The sequence below is a fragment of the Hemitrygon akajei genome, chromosome 4, assembly GCF_048418815.1.
Source record: "Hemitrygon akajei chromosome 4, sHemAka1.3, whole genome shotgun sequence".
In the NCBI taxonomy this organism is placed as follows: Eukaryota; Metazoa; Chordata; class Chondrichthyes; order Myliobatiformes; family Dasyatidae; genus Hemitrygon; species Hemitrygon akajei.
This window is the reverse complement of record NC_133127.1, coordinates 193,691,621-193,705,176: the sequence shown is the minus strand read 5'-3', so window position 1 is coordinate 193,705,176 and position 13,556 is coordinate 193,691,621. Positions and strand designations below refer to the sequence as shown.

Sequence of the window (13,556 nt, the reverse complement as noted above, 5' to 3'; positions counted from 1 at the left end):
CTGCTGGTTGGGTTAAAACTTTGATGATTATTCAATTGCCTGGCAGGAAACACTGAGATTAAAACAGAACATGTTGGAGATATCTCTGCAGGCCAGCCAGCAGCTGCGGAGAGAGGAACAGAGACGATATTTCAGATTGAAGATCGGACATCAGAACAAGATGAATGGTCAGTGGCCTGAAACCAGCTCGATTTCGCTGTTTCTCTCCCCACAGGTGCTTCGTCGCCCGATCAGCATTTCCTACAGCATCTGCAGTGTCCTGCTTTTAGATTAGTGATACACAGACATTCGGAAGAGAAAGCAGAAAGGTACGCACCAACACACAGGAGGGGGAAAAGTGGCACCGATCCATGCATCTCAAGGGGGCGACTGACTTTCAAACACACACACACACACACACGTACACACATGTACACACATGTACACACACACACACACACACGTACACACATGCTCATCAGCAAAACAACAAATGCACCAACAAACACAGCTAGAGAGAGAGAGACACACACACACATAAACCATTGGTGAGACAACAGAAGCCAAGGGAAGATGGTTGGTCCATGAGGATTATACATGATGGGAATGAGCAGGGAATGAATTCACCACAGTACAATCGATCAGAAACTCAGCCCTTGGAGGTAAATGATCAAGGAAAGATTAAGTTTTCCCCAATGTTCCCAAGGAGACATTCAACGGGGCTCTGGCATTGAGACTCTTCTACTGCCCCTCCCTTTCTACAGAAGAAAGAGAGGTTCTTGAACTCCCACTCCCTATCTCCACCAACCCTCCCAAAGACGGCATGATTCAAGGCCAGCTCCATCGTGTTAAAACCCAGAGCTACAGAAAGGCAATACAAAGCTCTGGAGACCTCATCAGTGGGATAGGATATATATTTGTCTAAAAGAGAAGATGGGCTACACCAGGAGACAATTTGAAAGAACTACCCAGGAGAGAGGACTCTGGCAAGCTGCCAGTAGGGGTGATGGGCTTCGAACAGCCTTGCCAAGTAACAATTTACCACTTCTAAACGGTTTAACAAGGCCAAGCTTAGCCTGTTTTTAGTCATGTCAACATATATCAAACTTTATCACAACACAACCTTTCTTTTCCTTCCTATTCCTGTGCCCTCTTTCTCATCTCTCCACTACCTCCTTCAACCTAACTCAACTCCTCCCCCCACTCCTCCTCCCTACTTCCATATAAGTCAGAGTCATAAAGGCATAAAGCACAAAGAAAAGCCCTTCAGTCCACTAACCGTATGCTACCTTCAAGTATTCATTAATACTAATTTATAAGGATGTCGCCAGGTCTTGAGACATGAGTTAGAGGGAAAGGTTGAATAGGTTCAGATTTTATTCCATGGAGTGTAGGAGAATGATGGGAGATTTCATAGAAGTATACAACATTTATGAGGGGTAGAGATAGGGTCAATTACAAGCAGGTTTTTTTCCACTGAGGTTGGGTAAGACTAGAACAAGAGTTCATATGGGATAAGGGTGAATCTGATAGGAACCTGAGTGGTGGGGCAAGTGTGCCAGCAGAAGTGGTGGATACCAGTTTGATGTCGAAACTTAAGAGAAGATTATGATGGGTATAGACAGAGTGAATGCAAACAGGCTTTTTCCACTGAGGCTAGAGGAGAAATAAAACGGAGGGCATGGGTTAAGGGTGAAGGGGGAAAAGTTTAAAAGGAACATTGGGGGGGGGGGGCTTCCTCACCCAGAGAGTGGTGGGAGTGTGGAATGAGCTGCCAGGTGAAGTGGTGAATGCGGGCTCACTTTTAACATTTAAGTAAAACTTGGACAGGTACATGGATAAGAGGGGTATGGAGGGATATGATCCAGGTGCAGGTCAATGGGACCAGGCAGAAAAATGGTTTGGCACAGCCAAGAAGGGCCGATGGGCTTGTTTCTGTGCTGTAATGTTCTATGGTTCTAAGATTGGATATACATGGATGGGAGGGATTTGGAGGGCTATGGTCCAGGAGTGGGTTGACAGGACTAGACAGATAAATAATTCAGCACAAACTAGATGGGTCGTAGGACCTCTTTGCAGGTGTAGCAGGCTATCAAGAAGGCAAATGGAATGTTGACCATCATTGCTATAGGGATTGAATTTAAGAGCAGGGAGATTACGCTGTAACTGTACAGGGTACTGGTGAGGCTGCACCTGGTCTCCTTACTTGAAGAAGGATATAGTGGCCTTGGAGGCAGTGCAGAGGAGGTTCACCAGGTTGATTCCAGAGATGAGGGGGTTAGAAAATGAGGAGAGATTGAATTGCCTGGGGCCGTACTTGCTGGTGTTCAGAAGGATGAGAGGAGATCTTATTGAAACATATAAAATTATGAAAGGGATAGATAAGATAGAGGCAGGAAAGTTGTTTCCACTGGTAGGTGAGACAAGAACTAGGGGACATAGCCTCAAGATTTGGGGGTGTTGATTTAGGACAGAGTTGAGGAGGAACTGTGTTTCCCAGAGAGTCGTGAATCTGTGGAATTCTCTGCCCAATGAAGCAGTGGAGGCTGCCTCAGTAAATATACTTAAGACAAGGTTGGATAGATTTTTGCATAGTTGAGGAATTAAGGGTTACGGGGAAAAGGCAGGTAGGTGGAGATGAGTCCATGGCCAGATCAGCCATGATCTTACTGAATGGGGGAGCAGGCTCAACAGGCCAGATGGCCGACTCCTGCTCCTGTTTCTTATGTTCTTACGTTTCTCTGCTAGTGTTCTATGACTAGGGAGCTAAATGTAAAGGATCCTTCGGAGGCAGTGATCATAATATGATTGAATTCATGCTGCAGTTTGAGAGAGAGAAGCATAACTCACATGTATCAGTATCACGATGGAATAAGGGGAATTACGGAGGTGTGAGAGAGGAGCTTGCCCAGGAGGATACTGGCAGGGATGACGGCAGAGCAGAGATGGCTTAGGTTTTTGGGAATTGTTCACAAGGCGCAGGATAGTTATGTCCCACAGAAGTTGTCCTCAAATGGAAGAGGTAGGCAACTGTGACTGACAAGGGAAATTAAGGACTACATAAAAGCTAAAGAAAGGGCATACAAGGTGAGTGGGAAGTTGGATGATTGGGAAGCTTTTAAAATCCAACAAAAGGTAACTAAGAAGTGAAAAGATGAAATATAAGGGCAAACTAGCCAATAATATAAAGCAGGATACCAAAAGTTTTTTTCAATTATATAAAGAGTAAAAGTGAGGTTAGAGTTGACATTGGACCACAGGAAGATGATGCTGGTGAGGGAGTAATGGGGGACAAAGAAATGGCAGACTAATTTAATGGGTACTTTGCATCTGTTTTCACTGAAAAAGATACTAGCAGTGTACCAGAGGTCTGTGTCAGGGAGCAGGAGTGAGTGTCATTGCTATTACAAAGGAAAAGGTGCTAAGCAAATTCAAAAGTCTTAAGGTGGATAAGTCACCTGGACCAGATGAACTACATCCCAGAGTCCTGAGAGAGGTTGCTGAAGAGATAACGGATGCATTGTTCATGATCTTTCAAGAATCACTTTATTCTGGCATGGTCCTGGAGGACTGGAGAATTGCAAATGACACTCCACTCTTTAAGAAGGGAGGAAGACAAAAGAAAGGAAATTATAGGCCAGTTAGCCTGACCTCAGTGGCTTGGAAATTGTTGGAGTCTATTATTAAGGATGAGGTTTCAGGGGACTTGGAGACTAATGATAAAGTCAAAGTCATCATGGTTTCTGTGAAGGGAAATCTTGCCTGACAAATCTGTTAGAGTTCTTCTAGGAAATAACAAGCAGGATGGACAAGCCAGAGGCAATGGATGTCATTTACTTGGATTTTCAGAAGGTATTTGATGTCACACATGAGGCTACCTAACAAGATAAAATCCTATGGCGTTACAGGAAAAATATTGGCTTGGATAGAGGAATGGCTGACAGGCAAGAGGCAGTGAGTGAAAATAAAAGGGACCTTTTCTGGTTGACTGCCAGTGACTAGTGGTGTTCCTCAGGGGTCAGTATTAGGACCGTTACTTATCACATTGTATGTCCATGATTTGGATAATGGAATTGATGGCTTTGTGGCAAAGTTTGCAGATGATACGAAGATAGGTGGAGGGGTAAGTAGTGCTGAGGAAGCAATGTGATTGCAGCAGGACTTAGACAAATTGGAAGAATGGGCAAAAAAAGTGGTAGATGGAATACAGTGTTGGGAAATGTATGATAATGCATTTTGGTAAAAGGAACAATAGTGCGGACTATTATCTAAATGGGGAGAAAATTCAAACATCAGAGGTGCAGAGGGACTCAGGAGTCCTCATGCAAGACTCCCAGAAGGTTAATTTACTGGTTGAGTCTGTGGTAAATAAGGCAAATGCAATGTTGGCATTTATTTCAAGGGGGATAGAATATAAAAGCAAGGAGATAATGCTGAGCCTTTATAAGACACTAATCAGGCCACTCTTGGAGCATCGTCAACAGTTTTGGGCCCAATATCTCAGAAAGGAAGTGTTGTCATTGGAGAGAGTGCAGAGGAGGTTCACGAGGATGATTCCAGGAATGAAGGGGTTAACATATGAGGAGTATTTGACAGCTTTGGGCCTGTACACACTGGAATTTAGAAGAATGCGGGGGGATCTCATTGAAACCTATTGAATGTTGAAAGAACTAGACAGGGTGGATGTGGAGAGAATGTTTCCTATGGTGGGGGTATCCTGAATTTGAGGGCACAGCCTCAAAACTGAGGGGAAACCTTTTAGAACAGAGGTAAGGAGGAATTTTTTTTTAGCCAGAGACTAGTGAATCTGTGGAATGCTTTGCAGTGGAGACCAAGTCTGTGAGTATATTTAAGGCAGAATTTGACTGTTTCCTGATCGATCAGGGCATCAAAGGATAAGGCAGGTGTATGGGGTTGAGTGGGATCAGAGATCAGCCATAATGGAGCAGACTCAATGGGTTGAAAGGCCTTATTCTACTCCTATGTCTTACAGACTCCACCAATCCTACACGTAAGACCTTGGTCAGACCCCACTTGGAGTATTGTGTTCAGTTCTGGTCGCCTCACGACAGGAAGGATGTGGGTACTATAGAGAGAGTGCAGAGGAAATTTACGAGGATGTTGCCTGGATTGCAGGGCGTACCTTATGAGAATAGGTTGAGTGTACTCAGCCTTTTCTCCTTAGAGCGATGGAGGATGAAAGGTGACATGATAGAGGTGTATAAGATGATAAGGGGCATTGATCGTGCGGATAGCCAGATGCTTTTTCCCAGGGCTGAAATGGCTAATGTGAGAGGACACAGTTTAAAGGTGCTTGAAAATCGGTATCGAGGGCATGTCAGGGGTAAGTTTCTCACACAGAGAGTGGTGGGTGTGTGGGAAAGGTTGAATAGGTTAGAACTTTATTCCCTGAAGCCTAGGAGATTGAAGGGAGATTTGATAGAGATATACAAGACTATGAGGGGTATAGATAGGGTAAATGGAAGCAGGCCTTTTCCACTGATGCTGGGTAGGACTACAACCAGAGGTCGTGTTATGGTTGAAAGGTGAGATGTTTAAGGGTAACATGTCTTTACTCTGAGGGTGGTGAGAGTATGGAATGAGCTGACCGCAGAAGTGGTGGATGCAGGTTTGATTTCAACATTTAAGAGAAGTTTGAGTAAGTACGTGGATGGGAGGGGTATGGAGAGATACGGTCTCGATGCAGGTCGATGGGACTGGGCAGAATAGTTCAGCATGGCTGGATGGACCAAATGGCCTGTTTCTGTGCTATGTGGCTGAACAACTCTATGAATCTTACACTGATCCCATTTTACTCTCCCCACATTTCCAGATTCTACCCCTCACTCACACACTAGGGCCAACTTACAGTGGCCAACTAACCCATTCGCCTGCACCCCTTTGGAATGTGGGAGGAAAGCAGAGCATCCAGCAGAAACTCACGCGGTCACGGGGAGAATGTGCAATCTCTATCCATCAGCCTTTTCCTCCCTCCAGCTGACTTACTTGCTTTCACCCCTCTGTGACACTAACCCCTCTCCTTCTGTAGCCCCCCTCAGCCACTCACAGTGGATTGGGTCAACTACTTGCATTGAGGTGACAAGTCCTGGAGACGATAGGCACCTTCCGGAAGGTTTTGGTATGGATGGGCCATGAAGCATTCACCAACAGTTCAATGACTCAAGCAACAAAGTCTATCTAACATCCCAGGCACCCAACTCAGCAAGGCTCGATTAATGGAGCAGCCTAACCAACCAGAGACCCTCCCCACAGCCCAGGTCACCATCCCACCGCCCCGGAGAATGAGAGCTGAGAATGAGATGAAGTCCAGAACAACAAGCATCAAGCCAACACCACAGGCAGAGACCAGCAGAGAGGGAATTCTCACTCACTTCTGTAGGATGAAGATCCCCACCACGATGGTGATTGATATGATGTCAGTGGTAATCCAGAGCATCAGGTACTCATCGGGATGCTGCATTTAAGAAAGAGAACTGTGTTATATCTCTGGGGTAACAGAGTTTTGGTAGGATTGAATCTATTCACAATTCTTCTTGGTTAGTTCACCCTTAAATACTCACAGGGCACAGGTTATTACAGGGTGAAGCTCCCTCTACACTGTCCCATCACACACTCCCAGGGTCAGACACAGAGTGAAGCTCCCTCCACACTGTCCCATCACACACTCCCAGGGTCAGACACAGAGTGAAGCTCCCACCACACCGTCCCATCGCACACTCCCGGGGTCAGACACAGAGTGAAGCTCCCTCTACACTGTCCCATCACATACACTCAGGGTCAGACACAGAGTGAAGCTCCCTCCACACTGGCCCATCACACACTCCCAGGGTCAGACACAGAGTGAAGCTCCCTCCACACCGTCCCATCGCACACTCCCGGGATCAGACACAGAGTGAAGCTCCCTCTACACTGTCCCATCACATACACTCAGGGTCAGACACAGAGTGAAGCTCCCTCCACACTGGCCCATCACACACTCCCAGGGTCAGACACAGAGTGAAGCTCCCTCCACACTGTCCCATCACACACTCCCGGGGTCAGACACAGAGTGAAGCTCCCTCTACACTGTCCCATCACATACACTTAGGGTCAGACACAGAGTGAAGCTCCCTCCACACTGTCCAATCACACATTCCTGGGGTCAGACACAAAGTGAATCTCCCTCTACACAGTCCCATCACATAATCCCAGGATCAGACACACAGTGAAGCTCCCTCTACACCAGGGGTTCCCAACCTGGGGTGCCCGCACGCCCAGGGGTTGTGAGATGGAATTTCAGGGGGGTGCAACGAAGAGTGGCTTGTGTTCTTGAGTGACAAGTCAGGAGTCATCACTCAGCCAGCTGCCAGTGTGCCTTGAGAAGTGGTAGTAACGTTTGTCCCAAGCACACTCCAGTCTCCTGCTGCCCGAGTCGAGAGAGATGTAAACTCAATCCAGTCTCCCGCTGCCCGAGTCAGCGTTGAGGATTCTCATCAGTGTTACCTGGGAGTTACACCTCAGAGTTGAGGAGTCAGACAGACAGACAGACATACTTTATTGATCCCGAGGGAAATTGGGTTTCATTACAGCCGCACCAAGAATAGTGAAGAAATATAGCAATATAAAACCATAAATAATTAAATAATAATAAGTTAATCATGCCAAGTGGAAATAAATCCAGGACCTGCCTATTGGCTCAGGCTGTCTGACACTCCGAGGAAGGAGTTGTAAAGTTTGATGGCCACAGGTGGGAATGACTTCCTATGACGCTCAGTGTTACATCTCGGTGGAATGAGTCTCTGGCTGAATGTACTCCTGTGCCTAACCAGTACATTATGGAGTGGATGCGAGTCATTGTCCAAGATGGCATGCAACTTGGACAGCATCCTCTTTTCAGACACCACCGTCAGAGAGTCCAGTTCCACCCCCACAATATCACTGGCCTTACGAATGAGTTTGTTGATTCTGTTGGTGTCTGCTACCTTCAGCCTGCTGCCCCAGCACACAACAGCAAACATGATAGCACTGGCCACTACAGACTTGTAGAACATCCTCAGCATCGTCCGGCAGATGTTAAAGGACCTCAGTCTCCTCAGGAAATAGAGATGGCTCTGCCCCTTCTTGTAGACAGCCTCAGTGTTCTTTGACCAGTCCAGTTTATTGTCAATTCGTATCCCCAGGTATTTGTAATCCTCCACCATGTCCACACTGACCCCTTGGATGGAAACAGGGGTCACCAGTGCCTTAGCCCTCCTCAGGTCCACCACCAGCTCCTTAGTCTTTTTCACATTAAGCTGCAGATGATTCTGTTTACACCACATGACAAAGTTTCCCACCGTAGCCCTGTACTCAGCCTCATCTCCCTTGCTGATGCATCCAACTATGGCAGAGTCATCAGAAAACTTCTGAAGATGGCAAGACTCCATGTTGTAGTTGAAGTCTGAGGTGTAGATGTCTCATCAATGTTAGCTAGGTTACATCTCAGAGTTAAAAATCATCTCATAATGCCAAAATCATTATACATCCCAAATCAACCATTGAGTAATGACTTCGCATTAAAACCAAACCCGCAGACAGTAGGTAAATTATTCAATTATAAAATTCTAAAAAGCTGCATTTTGATAAAAAGCAGCTGAAGTCATTCATTCGTATCTGTCTCAATGCATTAAAGAAGTTTTTGAATTTTAAAGGTTTTTTTTCTCTTAGAAGGATTTTTTTCTTGAATCGTTAATGATTTTGAATTGTGTTAGTTGAGGAGGTATCACGGTTAGCACCGAGGACTTTCAATCATGCGATGGGAGTTCATATCTCTGGTAATCATCGGAAATAGGTGTGTAAATTCAGCAGAGAGTAGCCTAATAAGTCGCGTCGCGTCCCCGTAGCATTTCCACCTGACGATTTATCTTGGCGTAACCATAGATAATATCGTAATATAATATTCAAAAGCATATTTCTCGCGATACTTTGCTATAGGTGTGTCTGGTTGAGTAAAGCGGTCATCCCTGACTTAGTCAGATAGTTTTTCTCATATTAGCTCATATTTTTCTCTTTACCCTTAACCCTTCATCATGTCAAAAAGAAGGAAATGGAATGATGACTATGTGTGCTTTGGTTTCACTTGCACAACATGAAAACCCCAGTGCATTTTTGTAGCGTTGTGTTTTCCAACTCAAATCTGAACCCATCCAAGCTTCAAGAGCACTTCAAGAACAAGCATGGCAGAGCTGATGTTGAAGAACATGATCTTGGGTCATTGAAAATCAAAAGAGCTCGTTTTGATTCACAAGGAACTCTTCCAAAATTAGGTTTCATTTCTGTTGAAAAACCACTACTTCTTGCTTCATACCAAGTGGCATATAAAGTGGCCAAATCCAAGAAGCCCCATACAATTGCAGAAGATCTCATCAAGCCATGTGCACTGGAAATGGCAACAATTATCCTGGGCAAAGAAGCAAGAAAAAAAATTTGAACAGGTGCCCCTATCAAATAATGTCATTCACAACCGAATCAGTGATTTGAGTGAAGATATTTTGGACCAAGTTATCTCAGATGTCAGAGCTAGTCCTCTTAAAATCTCTATTCAGTTGGATGAGTCAACTGATGTCTCCAGTTGTAGTCAACTTGTCACGTTAGTGAGGTATGTCAATGATGGTTCTGTGAAGGAAGATTTCCTGTTTTGTAAAGATCTGAAAACAAACACAACTGCAAAGGATGTGATGCAGCTGGTGAAAGACTTCTTTGCCAAACATGATTTAGATATCAAAGTCATTGGTTCTGTGTGCACTGATGGGGCACCTGCAATGCTTGGAAATAAATCTGGCTTTTCTGCATTGATGAAAAAGAAGATTCCAGACTTGCAAGTTACCCATTGTTTTCTTCATCAGCATGCTTTGGCATCAAAAACATTGCCTCCAAATTTGAAGAAAGTCCTTGATACTTGTGTGAAGATCATCAACTGGATCGGGGGCGTGCTTTGAACAATCGCATCTTCAAATCATTTTGTGAGGATCTGGGAAGTGAGCATTCAGCTTTGCTTTTCCACACAGAAGTCCATTGGTTGTCACGAGGACAAGCTTTAACCCGTTTCTTTGAACTGCATGAAGAAATCAAAGTTTTTCTGGAAGAGCGTGAATGTGATCTGGTTGGGGCAATGGAATCACAGGAATTCGCCCAAAAGCTGGCTTACTTAGCTGACATTTTCACTTGTATGAATGACCTGAGTGTTTCTCTTCAAGGAAAAGGGATAAACATATTATAGACAATAGACAATAGGTGCAGAAGTAGACCATTCGGCCCTTCGAGCCTGCACCGCCATTTTGAGATCATGGCTGATCATTTACTATCAATACCTGGTTCCTGCCTTGTCCCCATATCCCTTGATTCCCCTATCCATAAGATACCTATCTAGCTCCTTCTTGAAAGCATCCAGAGAATTGGCCTCCACTACCTTCCGAGGCAGTGCATTCCAGACCCCCACAACTCTCTGGGAGAAGAAGTTTTTCCTTAACTCTGTCCTAAATGACCTACCCCTTATTCTCAAACCATGCCCTCTGGTACTGGACTCTCCCAGCATCTGGAACATATTTCCTGCCTCTATCTTGTCCAATCCCTTAATAATCTTATATGTTGCAATCAGATCCCCTCTCAATCTCCTTAATTCCAGCGTGTACAAGCCCAGTCTCTCTAACCTCTCTGCGTAAGACAGTCCGGACATCCCAGGAATTAACCTTGTGAATCTACGCTGCACTCCCTCTACAGCCAGGATGTCCTTCCTTAACCCTGGAGACCAAAACTGTACACAATACTCCAAGTGTGGTCTCACCAGGGCCCTGTACAAATGCAAGAGGATTCCCTTGCTCTTGTACTCAATTTCCTTTGTAATAAAGGCCAACATTCCATTAGCCTTCTTCACTGCCTGCTGCACTTGCTAATTCACCTTCAGTGACTGATGAACAAGGACTCCTAGATCTCTTTGTATTCCTCCCTTACCTAACTTTACACCGTTCAGATAATAATCTGCCTTCCTGTTCTTACTCCCAAAGTGGATAACCTCACACTTATTCACATTAAACGTCATCTGCCAAGTATCTGCCCACTCACCCAGCCTATCCAAGTCACCCTGAATTCTCCTAACATCCTCATCACATGTCACACTGCCACCCAGCTTAGTATCATCAGCAAACTTGCTGATGTTATTCTCAATGCCTTCTTCTAAATATTGAAGGCTTGTGAAAAGTTGAATGCCTTCAAAGAAAAGTTACGTCTTTGGCGTCGAAGGATGGAAAGAGGCAGTCTCTCAAATTTTACTTCACTAGAAGAGATGCTGGATCCATAACTCCTACTGTGCGTGAAGAAATTGTGGCTGGAGACCTGAAGATTTCAGAAGAATGGACCATGAATCCATATCCCTACAATTTGGAGAAAATGTCAGATGATGAAGGAAGATCTTATTGATTTGCGAAAAAATTGAGTTCTTGAAATGCAATTTGAAAGCAAGACTTTGGAGGAGTTTTGGTGTGCAGCACTGGATATGTTCCCAAGACTTGGTGGAAAAGCACTCCGTGTCCTCATTCCATTTGCAACAACATACTTGTGTGAATCTGGATTCAGTTCTCTTTTGTCAATCAAGAATAAAATCTAGGAATCGCCTGAATCCCCAGGCAGACTTGCGGATCGCCGTCAGCAAGAAAGTTCCACATTTTGACAGAATAATGATCGAGAAGCAGGAGCAAAGAAGTCATTGAATTTTATGTTCACAATTGGGATTGATTTTACTGTTTACAATTTTTTATCAATAAATTAGAATCTAATTGCTCAATTTATATTTGCATTTTATGCACTGAGTTAAAAGCTTATTTTTTTAAGTTCAATTTGTTCACCCGCAGTATGGTATGTGGTTCAAAAATTAGAAATTAGACTTCTTCATCTTAAAATGTGATATTACTTTTGTAGGGGGTTGCGAACATTAATCAAACATTTCCTAGGGGTGTGGGACATAGAAAAGGTTGGGAACCACTGCTCTGCACCATTCCATCACACTCCCGGGGTCAGACACACAGTGAAGCTCCCTCTGCACCGTTCCATCGCACTCCGAGGGTTGGACTGTTCAGCACAGACCAGATATTCAAAGTGCCCTGTCTCTCTGCTATATCTCTATAACACTGTCCCATTCAGTGGGAAGAAAGAAGCTTGATATTTCACTTCAAAACCCTGCATCAGCACTGATGCCTGTGAACCATGAACATTACCTCACTATTTTGCACACTTTTTGCACTAATTTTCATTTGCTATTGTTATTTATAGTATATTTTACATATTGCACTGCACCACTGCCACAAAATAACACATTTCATAATGTATGTCAGTGATCATAAATCTGATTCTGATTTGAGGTAATTTGATGTTAATTTTGTAAGTTCTGAATTGAGAATGACCTAAGCATTATTACTGAATTAGTAAACCATTTCTCAAAACAAAAACACTCAGAGATGAAGTGAAGCTCCCTCGAGGTACTTAACATTGAATATAGAACACAGAACAGTACAGGCCCTTCAGCCCACAGTGTTGTGCCAGCCTTTTAACCTACTCTAACATCAATCCAATCCTCCCTCCCACATTACCCTCCATTCTTCTATCATAGTGTGCCTATCTAAAAGTCTCTTAAATGTCCCTAATGTATCTGCCCCTACCTCCATCCCAGGTAATGTGCTCCATGCCCACTCATTACTCTCTGTGTAAAGAACTTACCTCTGACATTCCCCCCTTTACTTTCCTCCAAGTAAAATTTTGCCCCCTCATATTTGCCATTTCCACTCTGGGAAAAAGTCTCTAGCAATCCACTCAATCTATGCCTCCTATCATCTTGTACACCTTTATCAGATCACCTCTCATCCTCCTTCACTCCAAAGGGAAAAGGCTTAGCTCGCTCAACTTTTTCCCATAGGGCTTGTGACAACTGTTATTCATTTCCATAGATAAGCTGCCTGTCCTGCTGAGCTCCTCCAAAATGTGCGTGTGTGTTGCTCTGGATTTCTAGCATCTGCAGATTTTCTCTTATCTGTAGAATTTCTCGTGTTTCTGTCATATACTCCCCTGGAAGGGGAGTGTGGATGAAATGCAACCACATTAAAGCCTTTAACTCAGGCACAAATGCACATTCACAGATGTGCACACACAAAAGGGCACATAATTGCAGTGATCACCGTCAAAGGGTTCAGCTTGCCAAGTGAAAGGAACAGCATCTTGTGTTTGCTCGGCATTAGACAACTGCCAAGAAACCTCTTCACCGGCAGTTCGGGAGACAAAGGTGTGTGGGAGGCTGGGGGGCGTTGAGGACAGAGGGAGGAAGGAAGAGAGCAGGGGGAGGAGGAGGGCGGATCAACCACCAGCGCAGCAGGATAGAACGCACAGATGACAACCTGTTCACTGGGGCGTGGAACAAAAAAAACAAGTCTGTGAAATTGTAAGAGCTGATTAAGCTTAAGCTCGGGGAACCAAGGGAGATTAATTAGAAGGATCCCCCACAAGAAGCTGCTCTGCAACTTTCCTTCTCATTATTTTTCTGCAGACAGACCAAC

At 44.5% G+C, this 13,556-nt stretch overlaps 1 protein-coding gene across 4 annotated transcripts in view; it reads right to left on the bottom strand.

Moving 5' to 3' along the window:
- The window catches only part of LOC140727066 (glycerophosphodiester phosphodiesterase domain-containing protein 5-like), a 271,585-nt gene that overhangs the window by 18,765 nt on the left and 239,264 nt on the right, over positions 1-13,556 (bottom strand). For all 4 annotated transcript variants that reach the window (XM_073044292.1, XM_073044291.1, XM_073044294.1 and 1 more), the window contains one exon: positions 6,372-6,454. In XM_073044292.1, the coding sequence (XP_072900393.1) occupies positions 6,372-6,454 (83 nt within the window). The remainder of the gene's footprint in view (positions 1-6,371; positions 6,455-13,556) is intronic.